We start from the raw sequence: 17,715 nt of genomic DNA, 5'->3' as shown, positions 1-17,715 counted from the left end.
GAATAAAATAATAAGTTAGAGGCTTCACCCTTAAGCCTTCATTAGAGACTTCTGAAACACAAACAAGTCATAAGATGCTCTGAAGGACAGAAACAGCTTGCTCACTGACCAAACTTTAACAGATGAACTAGTCTTGTAATCTGTTTAAGGAAATCTGCAATGATAAAGCAAAACAAAAAGTACTAAAATAAAGTTGTCACAATCTTCTCTCTAGAATTGCTACTGAATAGACATTCCACCAAAGTGCAGCTAGGATCACAAAAGAAAAGTGTCAATCATATAACTTTTCTCCATCACAGGTCTGTTCTCAGCTTCCGTGTTTACTTTCTGATGTCTCTGAATGTATTTATTACGACTGGTTGAAAGAGGCATGATTGACATCCCAAATGAAGTGGGGATGCAAAACAGTTCATTTTTCAGTAGCACATTATCTATGGCATGGGCGTGACCTTGGATACAGATAACAATCTAAGCATCAACACTCCAGGAGACAAACCTAAACCTGTGTTTCTTCAGCATATAACTTCCATATAAATGCCAGTTACATTGGCTGAAGTGGTAAAAATTCCTTTCAGCTTATTAGTATGAACCTAAATATTACAACCTAAAACCAGCATGAAAACAACTTCAGGAAGGGATCTTATTGCCATGCAATGGGTTGGGTTGAAGGAGATCCTGAAAAGTCACGTAGTCCAACATAACTGTCCATTCTGCCACGGGCAGGAATTCACAGGTCAGAATGATTTTTTTTTTAATGGGTCCTAAATAGAGTAAATCCCTACATGGATATATCATATACATGACTAAGATTATCCTTATATCCACCTAGGGGATTATTGTTCTAGGGAGAGGACCTTCAGCTGCTGCATACACACTCCATACAAACTGATGAAGGTGGATTTTGTTTTCACATAAAATAGTGTCACTCTAGCATCTAAAACATTTATATAGACCATAAACACATCCATAAATTAATATATTAGAAGAATGCAAATACAATATTATATATTTGATTTTTTAATAAGGTGTAAAACACATCAATTTAAAATTTTCCCTTTTGCTCTGTTTTAAGTCTTCTGATTTTCTGAACTGTTTTAAAATATACGTTGGATTTGGATCCTAAGGAGAAAAAGTTGCCAATATATTCTGGACTTGCAAGAGCAAAATGGGGATTACAGTCTCTGTCCTCAGAGGCAATACGATCATTCACTCTAAGGAATTACATCAAGATTCCAAATCCTTTCAGATTCTGGGCTCACAGCAGCACCAACCATTGCTTTTGTTCCAGGTCGCTGGGGAAAAGGAAAAATTACTGATTTTCATAAAGAACATAGACATTTAAGAACTTCTGCAGGGTGTGTGAGTAATATGCTGGAGTCATCCTGCTACTGCATGCCAACTGGTTCAAAATCTGACCTCTGTGTGTCCATAAATGATACTTCCCAAATCAATCATTCTGAATCTGAAACTGTCCTACAAGTATTACATACACATAATAATAATTATTGAATTATTATGCAACACCATTATTTGCCAGTTTTTCTATTAGAGATACTTTTAAAAATATATAATCTCACCAATTCATATTTGTTGAAATTTTTGCTATAACAGTTCTCAAATTCTGAGTCGGATTTATTTTCTTCCTAAGTCAAAGATCATTTTGAATATCAGCTAGTCATATGAGTCTATGTTAGCTCACCTTTTGTATTTGGATCAAATTTCCATAGCAATCTACAAATCAGTTTATTCTTAGAAAACACATGGGAGACCAATCAGCAAAATATGAATACAGCCATCATAACCCTGTTGTGTTCAAAAGGGTTCTTCATGAGATAACATTAAATACTGTACAACTTTTAGCTTCCTGCAGATGAAGCTCATGATAAAAGCAGTATTGATGTGTTTTATTTGTTCACTTTATCAACTTCAAGTATGAGACAAAGAAAAAAACAGTAAATTAATAAAACCTTTCCTCAGCCCATTCCAGTATCAGTCATATTACTATTAATATATTACAAAGAAGGAGTATAACTGGTAGATTAGATATACTGAGATTGCTTACTTCTAGCCTGAAGTAACGCTCTGTGCTAATAAGAGCAAATGCTCTGTTCATGTTCTCTATACACCAGGAGCTGACATGTTAGCCCGCCCTGCTGCAACCACCCAGAGAATGTACTTGTCGCTGCCATGCCACACCTCATGAGCTTCAGCAAATAGTATATACAGCTGCACGCAGGAATTGAGACAAGCCACACAGAAGAGCTAAATGTAGTTGCTAGCAGAAATTTCTAGAATAGCCCAGTGTCCGGGCCAGCTGTTATCTGTCTCTGCCCAGACACGCGTGAGATGGGTTCGCTCCTATTGGGCTTCAAAGGACGAGGCTGCACTCTCAGGTTTGGTCTTCAAGGTTGTTTATTATTTCTTATCTACAAAGTTTTCTCTCTGCCCAGCCGGGGTCTGAGTAGCAAAGCAGCCAAAGGCACTCTGACTGCCCACAGGGCTGTCGCATCTTTTTATAACAAAAACTACGTAAATCTTATTTACCTTTTGTCCCCAATACTTATAATTTTTATTACTAAGTGTACCTTCACCAAGAACCTATCAAAAAATATCTGCATCACACAGAAAATGGAAGACATGAAGAAGGAAGAAGAACCATGACGCAGGCCCAATTTCCTCCATCTTGTCTCCATAACCCCCCTGTACCAAAATCTAAAAATCTGTGTTTTGCCCTGTAATTATACTATTTCTGTACCCTTTAAACCCCAGTGATTCTCATATCCTCATATACAGGTGGCACGTCTCTCAAAGGGTCAAATCAAGCCACCAGGCACTTTTGGTGACATTCCAAGACTCCCGAGCCCCCCAAGGGCTCTCTCGGTAGCTCTGGACATCAGGAGCGATGTGCTGAGTTCTCACAGCCCAGGAGGGCTTTTACAAATCAGGACATGAAGAGTCTCTTCAAATCTAAATTTCTCTTGGTGGTTAACTGCTGCTGCATTAGCAAATCTTGTGAACTGGAAAACCTTGCTGAGCTGTCTCGCATATAGTTACGCTGTTGAAATGTGAAATACAACTGCTAAGAGTCTTTGCAATCTTTAAGTACTTTAAAATGTATCAATTCAATCACACATCTATTAGAGTTATAGTATGCTATACCTCTTCACAAACCACAGGTAACAGCTGATTAAAACATACATAACAAACATGCACAAAAAAACTTTTAAGTATTTTAAAGGAGAAAAGTGTATTTTAGAATTAGCTGAAAAAACAGTGGCAGACTTTAGAAGAGTGGGAGACAACAGCTCCAAAGCTGCTGTCTTACAGATTTAGTGTAAATATTTATATAAACCCCAACCTACTTTATGCATTCACAAACTCTGTAGTCTCTTCAACACCGCAAATGGCCATAGAATTACAAAAGAGAACTGAAACAAAAAGAAAATTGGAAGGCCAGCTACTCAAAACTCTCTCAAAGATAATCACTGAGATAATTTCTCAAAAAGGATAAGCAAAGACGGAAATAAAGAAAATATTCTACATGAACATGCTCACCTGTTTCAATTATAAAAACTAAGAAGCATCTAGAAACAGTTTCAGATATTGCGATGCACTTTTTTCTGCTAAATTTGGGTTCAGACACTTTAAGGCCTTTGTTTTGCTAAGTCAGGTTTGACTTAATGTTAGTTAACATATACTCACATCATAGATTTCTCCCAGTAAGGAATCACTCCAATATTGCACTTTTCCATCACTGTCAGTTTTAAAACCTGTCTCTAGATATCATGCAATAACATAAGGGTCTTAGAAGGCCAGTTAAAGATTGTTCTTAAAATTTCCTGGCATTGCAAGGTATTGAAAACATGTTACAATAAATGTATGCCAACTATATCAACATTCTCCTTATCAAAGTTATCAAAGGTATGCACACCTTTCCTATGAAGTACTAGTAGTAGTATTGACCTGGAACAATTAATATTCTTCACAAGTTTTACAATGACATCACCACTCACAGTGATGAAAATGTAGTTAACAACACAGTCTGTGGAAGCTATTGCTATTTTTATCAGAAATGTGACACCATCTCATCATATGCTGCATGGAACAATGATATTAAATTTCTAAATCTGTCTCATGGATTCAGGTAAGCTATATGAATTAAGGATACAGAAAATAATTTGTAATCAGGTTTTCCCTGGTAATGTTAAACAGGTAAGCCTTTGAACTCAAGTAAAGTGGAGATTAAAACAAGTTTTTTGTGAAAAAAATACTATCGTCAGCATCCTATAGGACCGAGGAACACACTGTGCATGAACACGCATTTTAAAATCTTACAACAGTATTTCTTTACTAAGGTCAAACTCAGCACCAGTTTAAAAATAGCCTGTTCTGAAGGCGAAGGGGATCTTATGCAGACGCAAACATCACAGCAGGCCTTCTGGGTGTACAGGACGCTATTATCCTTTGCTTGCTGACAACATACTTCCCTTTATATGGCAAGACCACACTTCTGTCATTACAGTTGCCCTAGTTCTGGAAACATCAAAGTTATTGTTCTGAGAATGCCACTAATTTATCCCTTAAAGCAAACATATAAAACAACACGTAACACAAGAAATATGCTCACTAGCTATCTCTTTTTTGCCTTAAGATATACACTATTAATTACTGAAACTCTAAATGACATTATGTTATGGGTTTATGAGAACAATAATTTTAAGTTTTTACTCCTACCTTTTCCCTTCCCTAGTCCAAAATTTTCTTTATATACTATTTTTTTACATTTCACAAAGGTAGCAATAAAAAAGATACCTAATGTAGCAGGGAAAATCAGAGCTGAGTGGCAAGAGAAAAGCCTGGCTAGAGTGTTCTTCTCCATATTGGCAGAAGACACAGGTCAAGTTCAAATCAATTTAAGTTCTATTTATGAAATAAATGAAAAAGATTTTTTGTCAATTCTCCCTACATAAAGTCATTAAATTACAGACAAGACATGAAAATTTCTAGGTAACCCCTGTCTTCACTTCCAGTGTTCTATTAATTGAATTTTTTCACCTTCATTTTAGGTGCCTTTTATACTTTATTCCTGACACATTTTTCTCTGAATTTCAGTCCTTTATGAATGAATCCAGTAAGACTTCATTGAAAATTTAACAAGTGAGAAAACAACTGCTCGTGTACTTTAGCAGGCTCCACTTCTCACTTGGGAACCACTGCCCTCATACATTGTCCAACCATTTCTCTTTACTACAGTATGTCAAACATATCCCAGTCTTCGGACGTCTGCTTGCAGCCTTCCACCCACCCCACTGATTGTTGCATCACACACATCTGCCTGAACCTAGTCATTGTTTCTCCTTCAGAGAATTTACAATCTAGTTATAAAATCTAAATGCAATCTGACCATTCTCTGTATGGTTTAGCTATTAACAAAACAGGTTTTCAAGGCATGGCTGGGTCTTGTAGAAGCAGTTAAAAGACAAATATCACAACCACATACACAGAAAAAGAGGTTTTTAGAAACTCCACTTCCATGCTATAAAAAAAATAAAAAACATCATAATGGTTATTGTAAACATTAATTAGTAATGTAAACCTTGATAGTGTATAGCTATTATGCCTCACATCTTAAAAGTTCCATTGCTGAAATTCCATTTGATGTAAACAAACAGAATAATTCAGATTGGAAAGAACTTCCAGAGGTCGTCTACTTCAGCTTACGGCCAAAACAGATGCAACTGGAAAGGGAGATGAGGATGCTTGGGTTTTTGCTAGTCCAGTTTCAATTAAGGCTGGAGGTTTCATAGCCTCTCTGGCTATGACGTAATTCTGATCCTTCTTTTTTTTTTTCCCCATGTGTATAGTCAGAATGCCCCTTGCTGCAATTGTGGTCCCTGTCGCGTCTCTCTGCTGTGCGTCTCTGAGAAGGACTTTTCTTCGTAGTTAATCATCAGATAGACAGTTGGCAATAATGATAAATCCCAAATAAAAATACATATGCTTATTTTTAAAGCTAAATGCTGTTCAATTGCACTTTTCAGGAACAGTTGATTGCACATAAAAAATTAATATTACTTTAATCAATATAATTTCCCTAGAAAATACAGTGATTATGTGGTTAATTATCATTTTAAACCTGATAATTTGCCATTCCCTTGCCTTTACCTTTGCTAACAGGTTGAAAAAACAGAAAACAAGGCCAAGACTGCTTATTACATGCAAAAATATTCATGTCCACAATATACTCAGTATAGGTCAAGACCCATGGTTTTTCTTCCAACTTCACCAATTAGATAGGAAATAAATATTTTTCATGTGTAAGCAAAATTCACTTTGCCAGCATATGTGTAGTTAATTGAAAGATTCCTAGAAGAAACATTCTGTAGTTAATATTTATGTTTGGTCATAATACAACTGACTAAACTGGCTTAAGGGAAATTATTGCTGAAAGATACCAAGTCAGCTGTGGCAATATTTAATCTATAATTTTTCCAAGAACACAATGTATGAAATATCCTGTAAAACAAAATATCACCTCAGTATTCCTCAGATTGTACACAAAATAAAAACAGGCTAACTGCCAAAAAAAAAAAATTGATAAAGTGCATTTAGGTATCTTTTTGCGTACAAAGAACCAATTTCATTTGGTTAATTGCTTACATACAGAACTTACAACATAAATAATCAGGCTTTATCTCTTTAGAAAAATTACTGTATTCTAGAATTCAAGAACTGCTGAATCATACTGTACCATCCTACATATATTTCTCTGTTAGAGCTTTCATACTACTGCAGATAGCAGAACTTAGCATTGGAATATGAAAGCCTTGATGCCAAGGAATGGGATCTCTTTGAAAGATAATGGTTTCATATGGAAAAGAGAGAGCAAGCTGATTCCAGAGTTATTCTAGGAAAAAAAAAATAAAACACATTATTCCATCTCCTCGTAAGTATACAACAACTTCTTCGTAATAGGTGATATAGCAACTTTAGGTCCAAAATGTATACTGTTCACAATTCAAGTAAAAAAATATGAAAGGAAAACACTTAAAATAGTGAATTTATCTTAAACAGAATCTAGCATCTCATGGATTCAGCACTCAGCATTTCATAAGTGCAGTGGAACCTAACATTAAATACTTGGATTTGTTATCTTCTCAGGAATCAGTCGGAACATTGGCTTCACTTTCAAGCGAAGGAAATTACTTTCAACAAAGTATCAATTTAACAATCCTCTAAAGTGTCAAGGTATCTGATCATCAGATTAAACAGAGTATGTATTCAGAGCATACATTTAAAAAATATGGTCCATCTATATTTATCATAATCAAAAATACACCTGATCTAAAGTGCAAGAAAAACCATATGAATACCCATTAATTTTTTTATTCTATATCATCACAGATTTTCAGTCTGAATTTACATAAGAAGGAGGTATCTAATCTGAATACCCTACAGAGAATGAGCACTGGAATTTCACGTTAGTTGCTGAACAATCATATTGCCTGCCACTTCCAGCAATGAGATTGTGTAGCTTATTTCACCGACTTGTAAAACCTTTCCTAGTTCCAAGTACCTACAAGCAATGCCAGTCATAAAAAATCAGCAATTACTTTACAGCAGTTGGAAATGTACAGAGGAAAAAAGGTATCAAATAGTTATGAAATAGTTTCCTATAAGAGTTATCAAAGCTTCTTAAAGTGCAAGGAAAAACATTCCGGAAACATATACTGACACCTTTCTGTACATACATGGCAGCAGATTCTGCTACAGCAATGCATATTCCTAGCATCTAAATTATAGCTATTTCCAAAAGGTAAAAGTGACATCTTTCTAAACCAAGGCAGGTTTCAAGCTCCTTTTGCTTAACGTGACCTTCACAGGACAGGCAGCCATCCTACTGTAAGGAAGAGTTACAGGATCAGAGACAGCTTTCCAGCCAACCAAATCACCGCTAAAATTTCTGCAACATTCCAAGCAGCTGTCCACTTAGACCCAGGACTTCCAACATATTGTGACTGCTCATCATCTAAAAGAGTAGAAAAAACTATTCTATACAGTTCAATTTTTAAAAATTTTTATTAAAAAGGTAAAAATTATGTCATTTGGTAAAATAGGGGTTTTCTTCTTCATTTGCCTGATCACTAAAAGGTGAAAAATAATTAAATTGAATCAATAAGTCAGTTAATTTTGAGATTGAAAACTACTGTTAACACTCCTCTAACAGCAGAACATAGGGGCCCCTTATGTAACAATTAGCTGCCAACACCTGATCACCTTACAATTTGAAGATCACAACATAACCATTTTTTCTCACATCTTTCTCACTTGCCAAAGAATCAGACATATATTTTTGTGTAACTACAAACTAATTATTTCTTATTATTTATATTGTAATCTAGCTGGGCTGCAACACTACTTCAACCCACAGTTCTTCCAATGTAAACCCAGATAACTCAATATACTTACCAGTACGTACACTACCAATTCAGTAGCATCAAAATTAAAGTTGTTCTACACAGGATAATCTACAGATCTGTATTTTTAATTATTTTGCTTCTGAGGTGGGCAAGACTATAATATCCCTCTACTTTCACTACAGTGGGTCCTAAAGAAATTTTATGCTATTTAAGTATTGCAGAAGTAAATTCAACCAAATACCTGTCTTAATGTCTTAGGTTGGAAAGGGGTATGTGTATTCTATTCCTATCTAAAGGACAGTTATCTTCTGTTCATTGGGCAGTTTTCTTTATCTCTTCCACAACCAATCCTCCCCCTGGGGAGATACCTTCTGTTAATGGGCCACTGAGTGTCACTGCATGACTGATAAAATTACATCATGCCATTGTGAGATGCTCCACGCAGAGGGAGGAGCCAAGCATTCCTAACTGGATATAATCATAGATTTGGAAGCCCACAGCCAGCCTTTTCCACTGGATTCCCAGAGGAACAGCTGTCTTCTCCACTGGATTCCCAGAGAAAGACCAGGCCCATCTACACCACCACTGGACCTTCAGAGGAAGACTACACCCTTTTATAGGATCACTGCTTCAACAGAACCACATCTGCCACTCCAAAAGGACTGCTGCCACCACCCTGACCAACAGGGTGTCAGGTTGTATTCTGACTTGTCAGTGTTGTTTTGTATTACTGCACTGTTTATTTTATTTTATTTTATTTTATTTTATTTTATTTTATTTTATTTTATTTTATTTTATTTTATTTTATTTTATTCCCTAATAAAGAACTGTTATTCCTGCTCCCATATCTTTGCCTGAGAGTCCCCTTAATTTCAAAATTATAACAATTCAGAGGGAGGGGGGTTTACATTTTCCATTTCAGGGGAGACTCCTGCCTTCCTTAGCAGACAGACGCCTGTCTTTTTCAAACCAAGGCAATACCACAGACTGTGTCTCTGACTTTAATTATTTTTGTCAAGTCTCTCAATGCTGCATTTTAAATTAAACACAAAGACTATATTATATGCAGGAAAACCTAAAACAAACAAACTAACAAACCAAGCCCAAAACCTAAAACAACTGGGTTGTTTTAGGTATCAATGAAGTGGATTTAGTAAACTTCCAATGTAGTATTCTAATATATACTCTAAAAAATGTTCAGCAAGCAACAATTTGATTCTTAATTCGATACAAAGGTCAATAAAATCAAAAACAACCAGAATATGAAGTTTGCACAGCACCACTTACAATATTACAGTAGTCTTCTCAATCAATCAATCAATCAACACCTCTTTCACAAACAGCAAAGGCCATCTGACTCCCCCAACATTACCTTTTTTAAAATATTGTTATTTTTAAACCTCCAGCTTTAAACTTTATCACTAAACAGTGTGTAAGCTATAATACTCATTTATGTGATTTTTTGGGCTAAAGAGTCTAGCCAGAATTTTTCCAGCAGTGATTCTTGCAATCAAGTCTTGTCAACTTCCCAGTCATATCCATAGACTTTAAGTGTAACAACCATAACTTTAACCGCAACAGCTTCTTTCCTCCACAACTGCTCATTTTCCATAGTAAAGCAATCACTGCCTATTAAACCCCTCCTGAGCACTTCATAATACAACCAAGGATCATGTACAGTATCTGAAAAGTTGCCTTAAAGCTTCCTTTACTTTATAAATAGAAGATGCAAGGCTTTCTTCCATCAACAGTATTAACATACTTAGTATATACTAAGATACCCACACTAAGAATAGATTGTAACACAGATAATAAAAGTAGAACTACATATTTGAATTTTATCAAGAAAAGACACAAGAGGTTTTGTTGGGTTTTTTTCCCAGCTAAAAGAACAGAATAGGAAAAGATTTTCTGAGGTCACTGAGGCACAGAAACTAAAGTGATTATTTAGCTTCTGTGTCAGCACAACCTCCTTTGCAGTGTCCTACCTGCCAGAAGACAGATGACTTGGTACAGAGACCTGAGTACAAACAAAAATAGAACAGAAATTGGAAGACTTAAGAAGGCCAAACACAGGTATTCGTAAAAAGTTGTCCAGTATTTTAGTTGGAAAGAAGTTTTCTTAAATGTAATGCAAGAACCATTAGATATCCATTCACATTATATCTATCAGAATTTAGTAGAAAATCTTTTCATAATTACAACTAATTCAAATTCGAGGCAGTTACTTCAGTAAGTACCTTCTTACTGATATTTATTTTACTAAGCTAGTCTCAATAATGAAATTCCAATTAATGAACTTCTATGAATAGCATATATTCAGTTTGCACCATTTGAGAACTCTTTTGTTTTCATCAACTAAACAAGATTACATTCCTTCAAAAATTGCATTATTCAGATTTGTGTGTATAGGCTGAAAGTTGTTGAACTATCACATAAAATCATCCTTTATCTTTTCCAGTTACCATTTCTGAACAGATGCCAGTGAGGAACACAGTGGCAGAAACAACCTCAAATGCAGTACTTTGATTCTTCCTTCAGAATGATGATCTGCACTGGATATTTCAAAGATCAAGCTCACATAAATGCTTAGCAGTTTACCCAAAATAAAGGAGTTTACTGAAAATTCTGAGTATAATCTTAGACTCAGACAAAGAAGTGACAGAAGCCACTTAATATCCTTCATAAGGATAAGAAGGATAGGAGACAAGAAGTATGATTTGGGGTTTTTTTAAATGTCAAGGAACTTTCTATGTAGAAAGTTGGGTTTGTATTTAAAGCAATTATGCTCCTATGTGAGAACTGAAAAGAAGCTGACAAAATATACAACACTTATTTCCTTATTTTTATAGCTGACCTTTAAAAACATGTTTTTAAACATACTGCCCATTTAACTATTATAGTTCATACTTTTAAAAGCATGTTACCATTCAGGATGTACAGAACAAACAGCATGGTTCCCTTTTTTTCTCCCTCAGATTAATTTAGCATAGCTATTTTTATTTGACACATAAGAACACATTCTAAATTAGCAATGGAGGGACACCTGGCAACCTATCCAGCAAGTAAGTTCCTACTCTCAGTCAAATGTTGGAAAAGGTGTCCTCTCTATTACAGATATAGCACAACCTTTAAATTGACCTCTAATTTTTGACCTCAAGGTTAAATTAGTGTCTGTGAATATTTACAACTTTAACTTTGCACCATTTGAAAATGTAAGCACCAACTTTTTCTACATTAAGACAGGAATTTTGGAATAAAAAGATGGCATGATTGTATAATCAGGACAGAAGGGTTTCCATAAAGGCAACCAAAATGAATTCTAGACCAAGAAATCACTCTTTGGCAGCATCTTTTCATATCAATGCCTGCATTTGCACACAGTAAAAAACAAATTACATACAGGTAACGTTGGCAAAAATATCCCTTAATCTGCAGTAGAAGAGCACTATCTCTATAAGTGCTGGGAAGTGCAGCTGCAGCATGTATTCCCAGGGAACTACATGACTTATACAACCCCCACTGTGGCACACACAGCTCCAGCTACAATGCTGCTGGCACTCAAACTTTACAGAGTGGAACCAGCTGAGAGAACATTACATATCTTATAACTCATTCCACAATACCTAATAAAGTTCTACACAACTGTTGAGATCTACCTCAGCTAAGCTCTTACAAAATAGATGCCTGTTTCAACACCAAAGTTACTGGAAAATCAAGATCTGCCTGGCAAAAACAAGCATTCATCTTTTAAAGATGATGTCATGTGCTACATTACTATTTTTCCACTTTGAAGACAAATAAATGCATTTCCCAAACTAAAAATATAACTCATTTTTTTATTTATTAAATCCATTTAAGAGATGGAAAAGTAGTATTCTGGAACACAGAATAACTGAAATTACTTAATTTATTTTAAAATTATTCCTGTTTTTATGTATTAAGTCCCAGTAATACAGTAGTACTTAAATTAGGCATCAAGCAAGTGATCAAGTTAAGAACGATAACATTTTTCTCGGTTCTGAATCAACTTAAAACTGTGAGTTCAAAAGTTACAGCTCATAACATTGAGCTCTCCTAATTCTGGTATCCATAAAACTGAGGTCAAACTAAAGGGAAAAAACATTCTAAAGGCTGAAGTAAGATATAACTATCTGTAAAACACCGAACTGCAATTAAAGAAATAATTTTTGGTTTTACCCAACTCTAATTTAATATGTCTACAGACTAATGCTATTTTAAATATTTTGTCTAAAAGAAGGCAAATGCACATGTGTGCATACAGTGGCTAATTTGACATCTACAATTGAGATGAGTGGTTCACCTACATCAGATACAGAGACTGAGATGACAGAGACATGCTGTCTTCATTCAGTACCTTTACTAGGTATAAACACCACCAAGTACTTGAGTATTTGGGTGTACATTTGTAATCAAAGATTAAAAATTACTTAGGTGTACATTTGTAATCAGAAGATAGATAGATAGATAGATATAGATATATGTTTATCAAGAACTAGATTGGACAATAGAGGAAAAACTTTCAGATCTGCAAGCAGTATCAGAATCATGACCACAGGCTCACTGATTCTCTTCTGGGGCACCCAGGACCACCAAGACTGACTCACCTCTGCTCTCTTCATACCATCAGAGATACTATGTCATTCTGGATGGCTGATGTTTCTACAACAATTCCTAAAGGGATTCTTGAGATCCCAACTAGCAAAGTCAATTGTGAGTAGAAGGTCAACAGCCAAAACTTGGAACAAAGAGATGAGTTTGAATGGCCCTGGTCATGCTGCAATGAAGGAATATTTTAACTCAGCTCTTGTTCCACAAAAGACCACCCTTCCACAACCTCTAATCTTCTGCAACAACTTGGCAAAGAGGAGACAGTGGACAAATGTAAAGCAGCCAACAGGGATACAAAAAAAGGTTTGCATATCCATTTGCCTATCTCAGTCACAACAATACTTTCTCGACTGAATTTCTGAGAGGATCAGTAAAGGAGCACCTGATGGGACATTGGCCTTCCCTGTTCATGCTTACCTAAATCAGGATCTGAGGACCAGGAGGTAAAGTTGATGCATATATGTGAGTTATAGAAATTATAAGTAAACAATCAAAATGAAAAAGATAAAAGTATTAACCCATTTACACAATAGAAGCATTGTATAGCAAAATTCTCAAAAACTGACAAGTACAAAATCACATCCAGATACTATATCCTGCATGACTTTACCACACAATTAAAAACTTAACAATACAATAAGGAAGCAGGCCAAAACTGCTTCTAACAAACCCGTATCATGAGGTACTTAAAAGTTGCTACTGAAAATGTAAACATTGAATTATATTTTATACGAAAACTATCCAATAAATTATTTTTACATTGTTTAATTTCCTTTGTATTGATCTTAGAGTGCTCTGGGAATACTCTGATCTGATTATCCAGTGGAGTTCCTAAAGACTAAGAAAAGCTTCCGTACAGTGCATAAATAGAACTTCTTCAATGTCGGTCTACATAAACTCCACCAAGATTAGGCAAAAGTTTCCAAACATACAACAATCTCCACAGCATCTAAAATACTTGTTATCCTGCTCAAACATACAGCAAAGTGAAAATAACCCCTGCAGATGGCTCAGACAGAATCACAAACATTCAAGGAGTATAATAAGAATGAAACTATTAATTTTGTTTTCTGATCAGACAATGTGCTCATTTTCTGTTCAGTCTATTAATTACTAATCAGTTATCCTGACTCTTTTAAACAATCACCAGAGCATGACTTGGGCAGAGGGATGCACACACAGGCAGAATCACATTTTACAGCATTCATTAAGTGACCTGAAATGGAAGCCCTATTGCAATATTATCTGTAACAAATATGAATAAATTCATATTTGTAGCTAGACTATTTACAGAAAATTTTACATGACAAAAAAATGAGACAGATCACAGTGCAAATTTTAAGTGTCTAGCAAAAGAAGAAATTTGTCTTATAAATTATCACTAGCGAAGAGTTAGGAAAATAAAATGGGACAATTAGAAAAGATATATGACAAAAACGCAGTTAGATAATATGGCTTCCAAAGACATTTTTGTTACAATTTACATACTGTGCATTCACTTAGAAAACTAAAACCTTAAGCTTAAACTCTCCAAGCATATAATATGAGTATGTATTATATCCCTGCATCAGTTATGAGCACTTTGACATTCTATTTCTATATTATATTAAGGCTGAAATGGAGTTTCTGTCCTCTGTTAGTCTTGAGTATTTTCAACAGCGAAACACTGCCACCTTTTGTCTTGATACACAGACCTCCAAATTTTAAATGTAGAATTCTATATTTTGCTCCATTTGTCCTTTATGGAGGTGGGTGAATCCCTGAGATCTTATCTAAAATTTTATTCAGTAGACATACTTCACCAGGAAGAAAAACATACAGTACTAGTAGATAAGGAAAATTTTTCTCACAAGTACATAGCCAAGCAACTCAAAACTATACTCCTTTAGGCCACACAATGTTTTATCTATTTTCTATCTCACAACTCTTTGTTCTTGGCAGTTTTGGTACACATACACACTGTATCACATGATAACTTGCATTGCATTCCTTTCAAGTAAAAACTTGGTAATGCATTCTTTGAACATCTGAGTTTGAAAACAGACAATAGAAATAACAATAATGCATTATTTAAAATGTTAGGTTCCTTGCTCATGTATAAACCTACATTATTGAAGATGAAACACCGATAGTTCAACATCTACATAAGCATGTATTGAAATGTATGCAAAATTACTTACACCAGTGACACAATGTCCCCGCGTTGTACATCATAATTTCTAATGCTCCAGTGGTTCAACAGTACTACATCAGATGCATGTCTTCCCCCAGGATTCAAAGAAGGCTGAGAGAAGGGGAGAAAAATAGATCTACATTTAGATCTACATTTCCCTTATCAATCTTCCACCTAATTATCTTTCCATCAACAGGTGAAACCCATAAAAATTGGTAAAAACATACCCCCTCACTGTAAGAGGCCAAGAATCTGTTGTATTACAGCAAATACATTTGAAATACACTTCTTTATTAAATTACACATTAAATATCATTAATTTATGACAAACTCTAGTTCATATCTTTCAATGCACTACTGCATACAAATCAGATTACATAGGATACATACTTATGACAAACCTGATGAAAAGAAGGGATTGCTGTTACTCCTTATCATTTACTATTAAAATCAAAGGAGAGCCAAGTACACTAATTCCCAGGGGAAAAAAACCCAACCATTTTCCAGACATCTTACATTTCCAGACATTTATGAAAGCATAATGCACTAAAAATGAAATATGTACTTGTAGCAATACTAATCTCAGCATCCTTTGCAAAGGGGTAAAACAAGCCCTATACCTACAGCACACGCTGACACTGGCAATAAATGCAGGCCTTCCACAACAGGACATAAAAGGGCATGAATCAAAATAACCTAGTAATTAATGCATAATTAGGATGTTCATCAAATCCTCCAAAATAATTCTGTGTGATATGATAACAAAACCAGGGTACCTGATCAATGCTGCCTCTGAGTTAACTCTTGGGAAGGGCAGAGGAAGAAGCCCATCACAATACTGTCTTTATTTATTTTTGCAAGGCTTAGTTTAAAACAGAGACTTCTTTTACTAGACAGAAATTATTTAAGAGTATTCCAGACTGAAGGTTTCTAATAGTTTATTTCTCAGAAAGCTTTTTCAGGGTCTTCAAACAAAATTACAGTATCTCCCAAGTTGGCCAAGAGATAATTGCTCATGTATATTCTAGAGTTAGGCAATATATGCAGTAGAGCACATAGTGTTGAAACTAAGCTATACCTCTCCTTTGTATGGTAACTGCAATATCAGCTAAAAATTTTATTGTTGCTGCCGTTGTTGTTGTAGAAAGGCACTTACACTATGACTTTACCAAATAAACTGGACTTTCACTGCTGATATTCCCCTCTCCAAACTGATGGTACCTTTGATGAGCAAACCAACAGTACGAATGAAATTAACTCTTCTGAACCCTAGTAATTAAACAGTGTCCAATTTCATTCTATCGTTATTCAGTAAACTGCTCTCAAATAAAATGGTTATTTAGTATTTATTTTTAACTTCAAAAGCAATTTCTCTTTATTACAGTTTCTTCATTCATCATTGCTTAATAGATTGGTTGACAAAGACATACTTCAAGCGAGATTTGTGAAAAATTAGTTTTTCAAGGTGCAAGAGGAAGTCATGTGGTAAGTGTAATTCGCATGAACAGTAAACAATAAGCTAGGTCAAAAGAATAAACATGGTAGGGAGAGGGGGAGGGATATGACATCACATGTTTAGTTAAAGAACAAATGAGGCTAATTAAATTTTGGGCTAGAGGCAAATTTCCAGTAAGGTAAATCAGGGGATCAAAGCAGATCACTGTAACATCCATAGAGATATGGTCCAAACCTGACTGATCAATATATTAATACTTGCTGTTTTATTTACTAGACTCAATGCACTGCAAGAACCAGATAAATAAAAACCAGGAGCTAATTAGCAGATATTTTATTAGTAGTTTTTAATAAGATTTCCAGAATTATTTATCACCTTTACAGCATTTTGCATTGAAGGATCAAATGTTTACATACAACTGACTTACATAAAAAGGCACAAACAATTCAGTCATACTCACTTTGGCAAATGCAGGTACATAGGGGCCAGAAGCTTTCAACACTACTAAGTATAAGGCAGAGGTCAATCTTATAAAGCAGGAATCATACACATCACACATTCTCACAAAATAAACTCCTTAGTACTCAAAGGTATCTGCCTTAAAAAGCCAAAAGAGGAGGATGAAACCTTTAATAGAAACCTTGAAACCATTGTTCCAAAAGATAATGTATCTCACAGTTGATACTTAGAATATATCTAAATAAGTGTTCACACACCTCTTGAATCACATAAACTTACATCAACTACATCTTACAGAAAAATACATCAGGTTGTTACAGTATTGCCCTAGTTGCACTATCCCAGTTGACTCATAATTTTTTCTGCATTTTAACAAAGGCAATACCTTAGAATTTAAATGCATTTAGATATTGCATAAGCTTTTTTAACTCAAAGCACTTAAAATGCATTTTTAACAATACCTGACCTCATTTTTACATACAGAGTGGATATTCAACTCATTATACATTAGAACTGTGTTTGAGAAAAATATTACAGTGTAGGCTTTTTTTCTCTATCACAAAAAAGCCTAACAA

General features: G+C 35.0%; 1 protein-coding gene across 1 annotated transcript in view; it reads right to left on the bottom strand.

The window, feature by feature from the left end:
• The window catches only part of IMMP2L (inner mitochondrial membrane peptidase subunit 2), a 404,963-nt gene that overhangs the window by 373,731 nt on the left and 13,517 nt on the right, over positions 1–17,715 (bottom strand). The window contains exon 3 of the mRNA XM_084206256.1: positions 15,233–15,336. Coding sequence (XP_084062382.1) covers positions 15,233–15,336 — 104 coding nt within the window. The remainder of the gene's footprint in view (positions 1–15,232; positions 15,337–17,715) is intronic.

Source organism: Fringilla coelebs (assembly GCF_963513975.1).
Source record: "Fringilla coelebs genome assembly, chromosome: 5".
NCBI lineage: Eukaryota > Metazoa > Chordata > Aves > Passeriformes > Fringillidae > Fringilla > Fringilla coelebs.
This window is presented reverse-complemented; position numbering and strand designations above follow the sequence as displayed.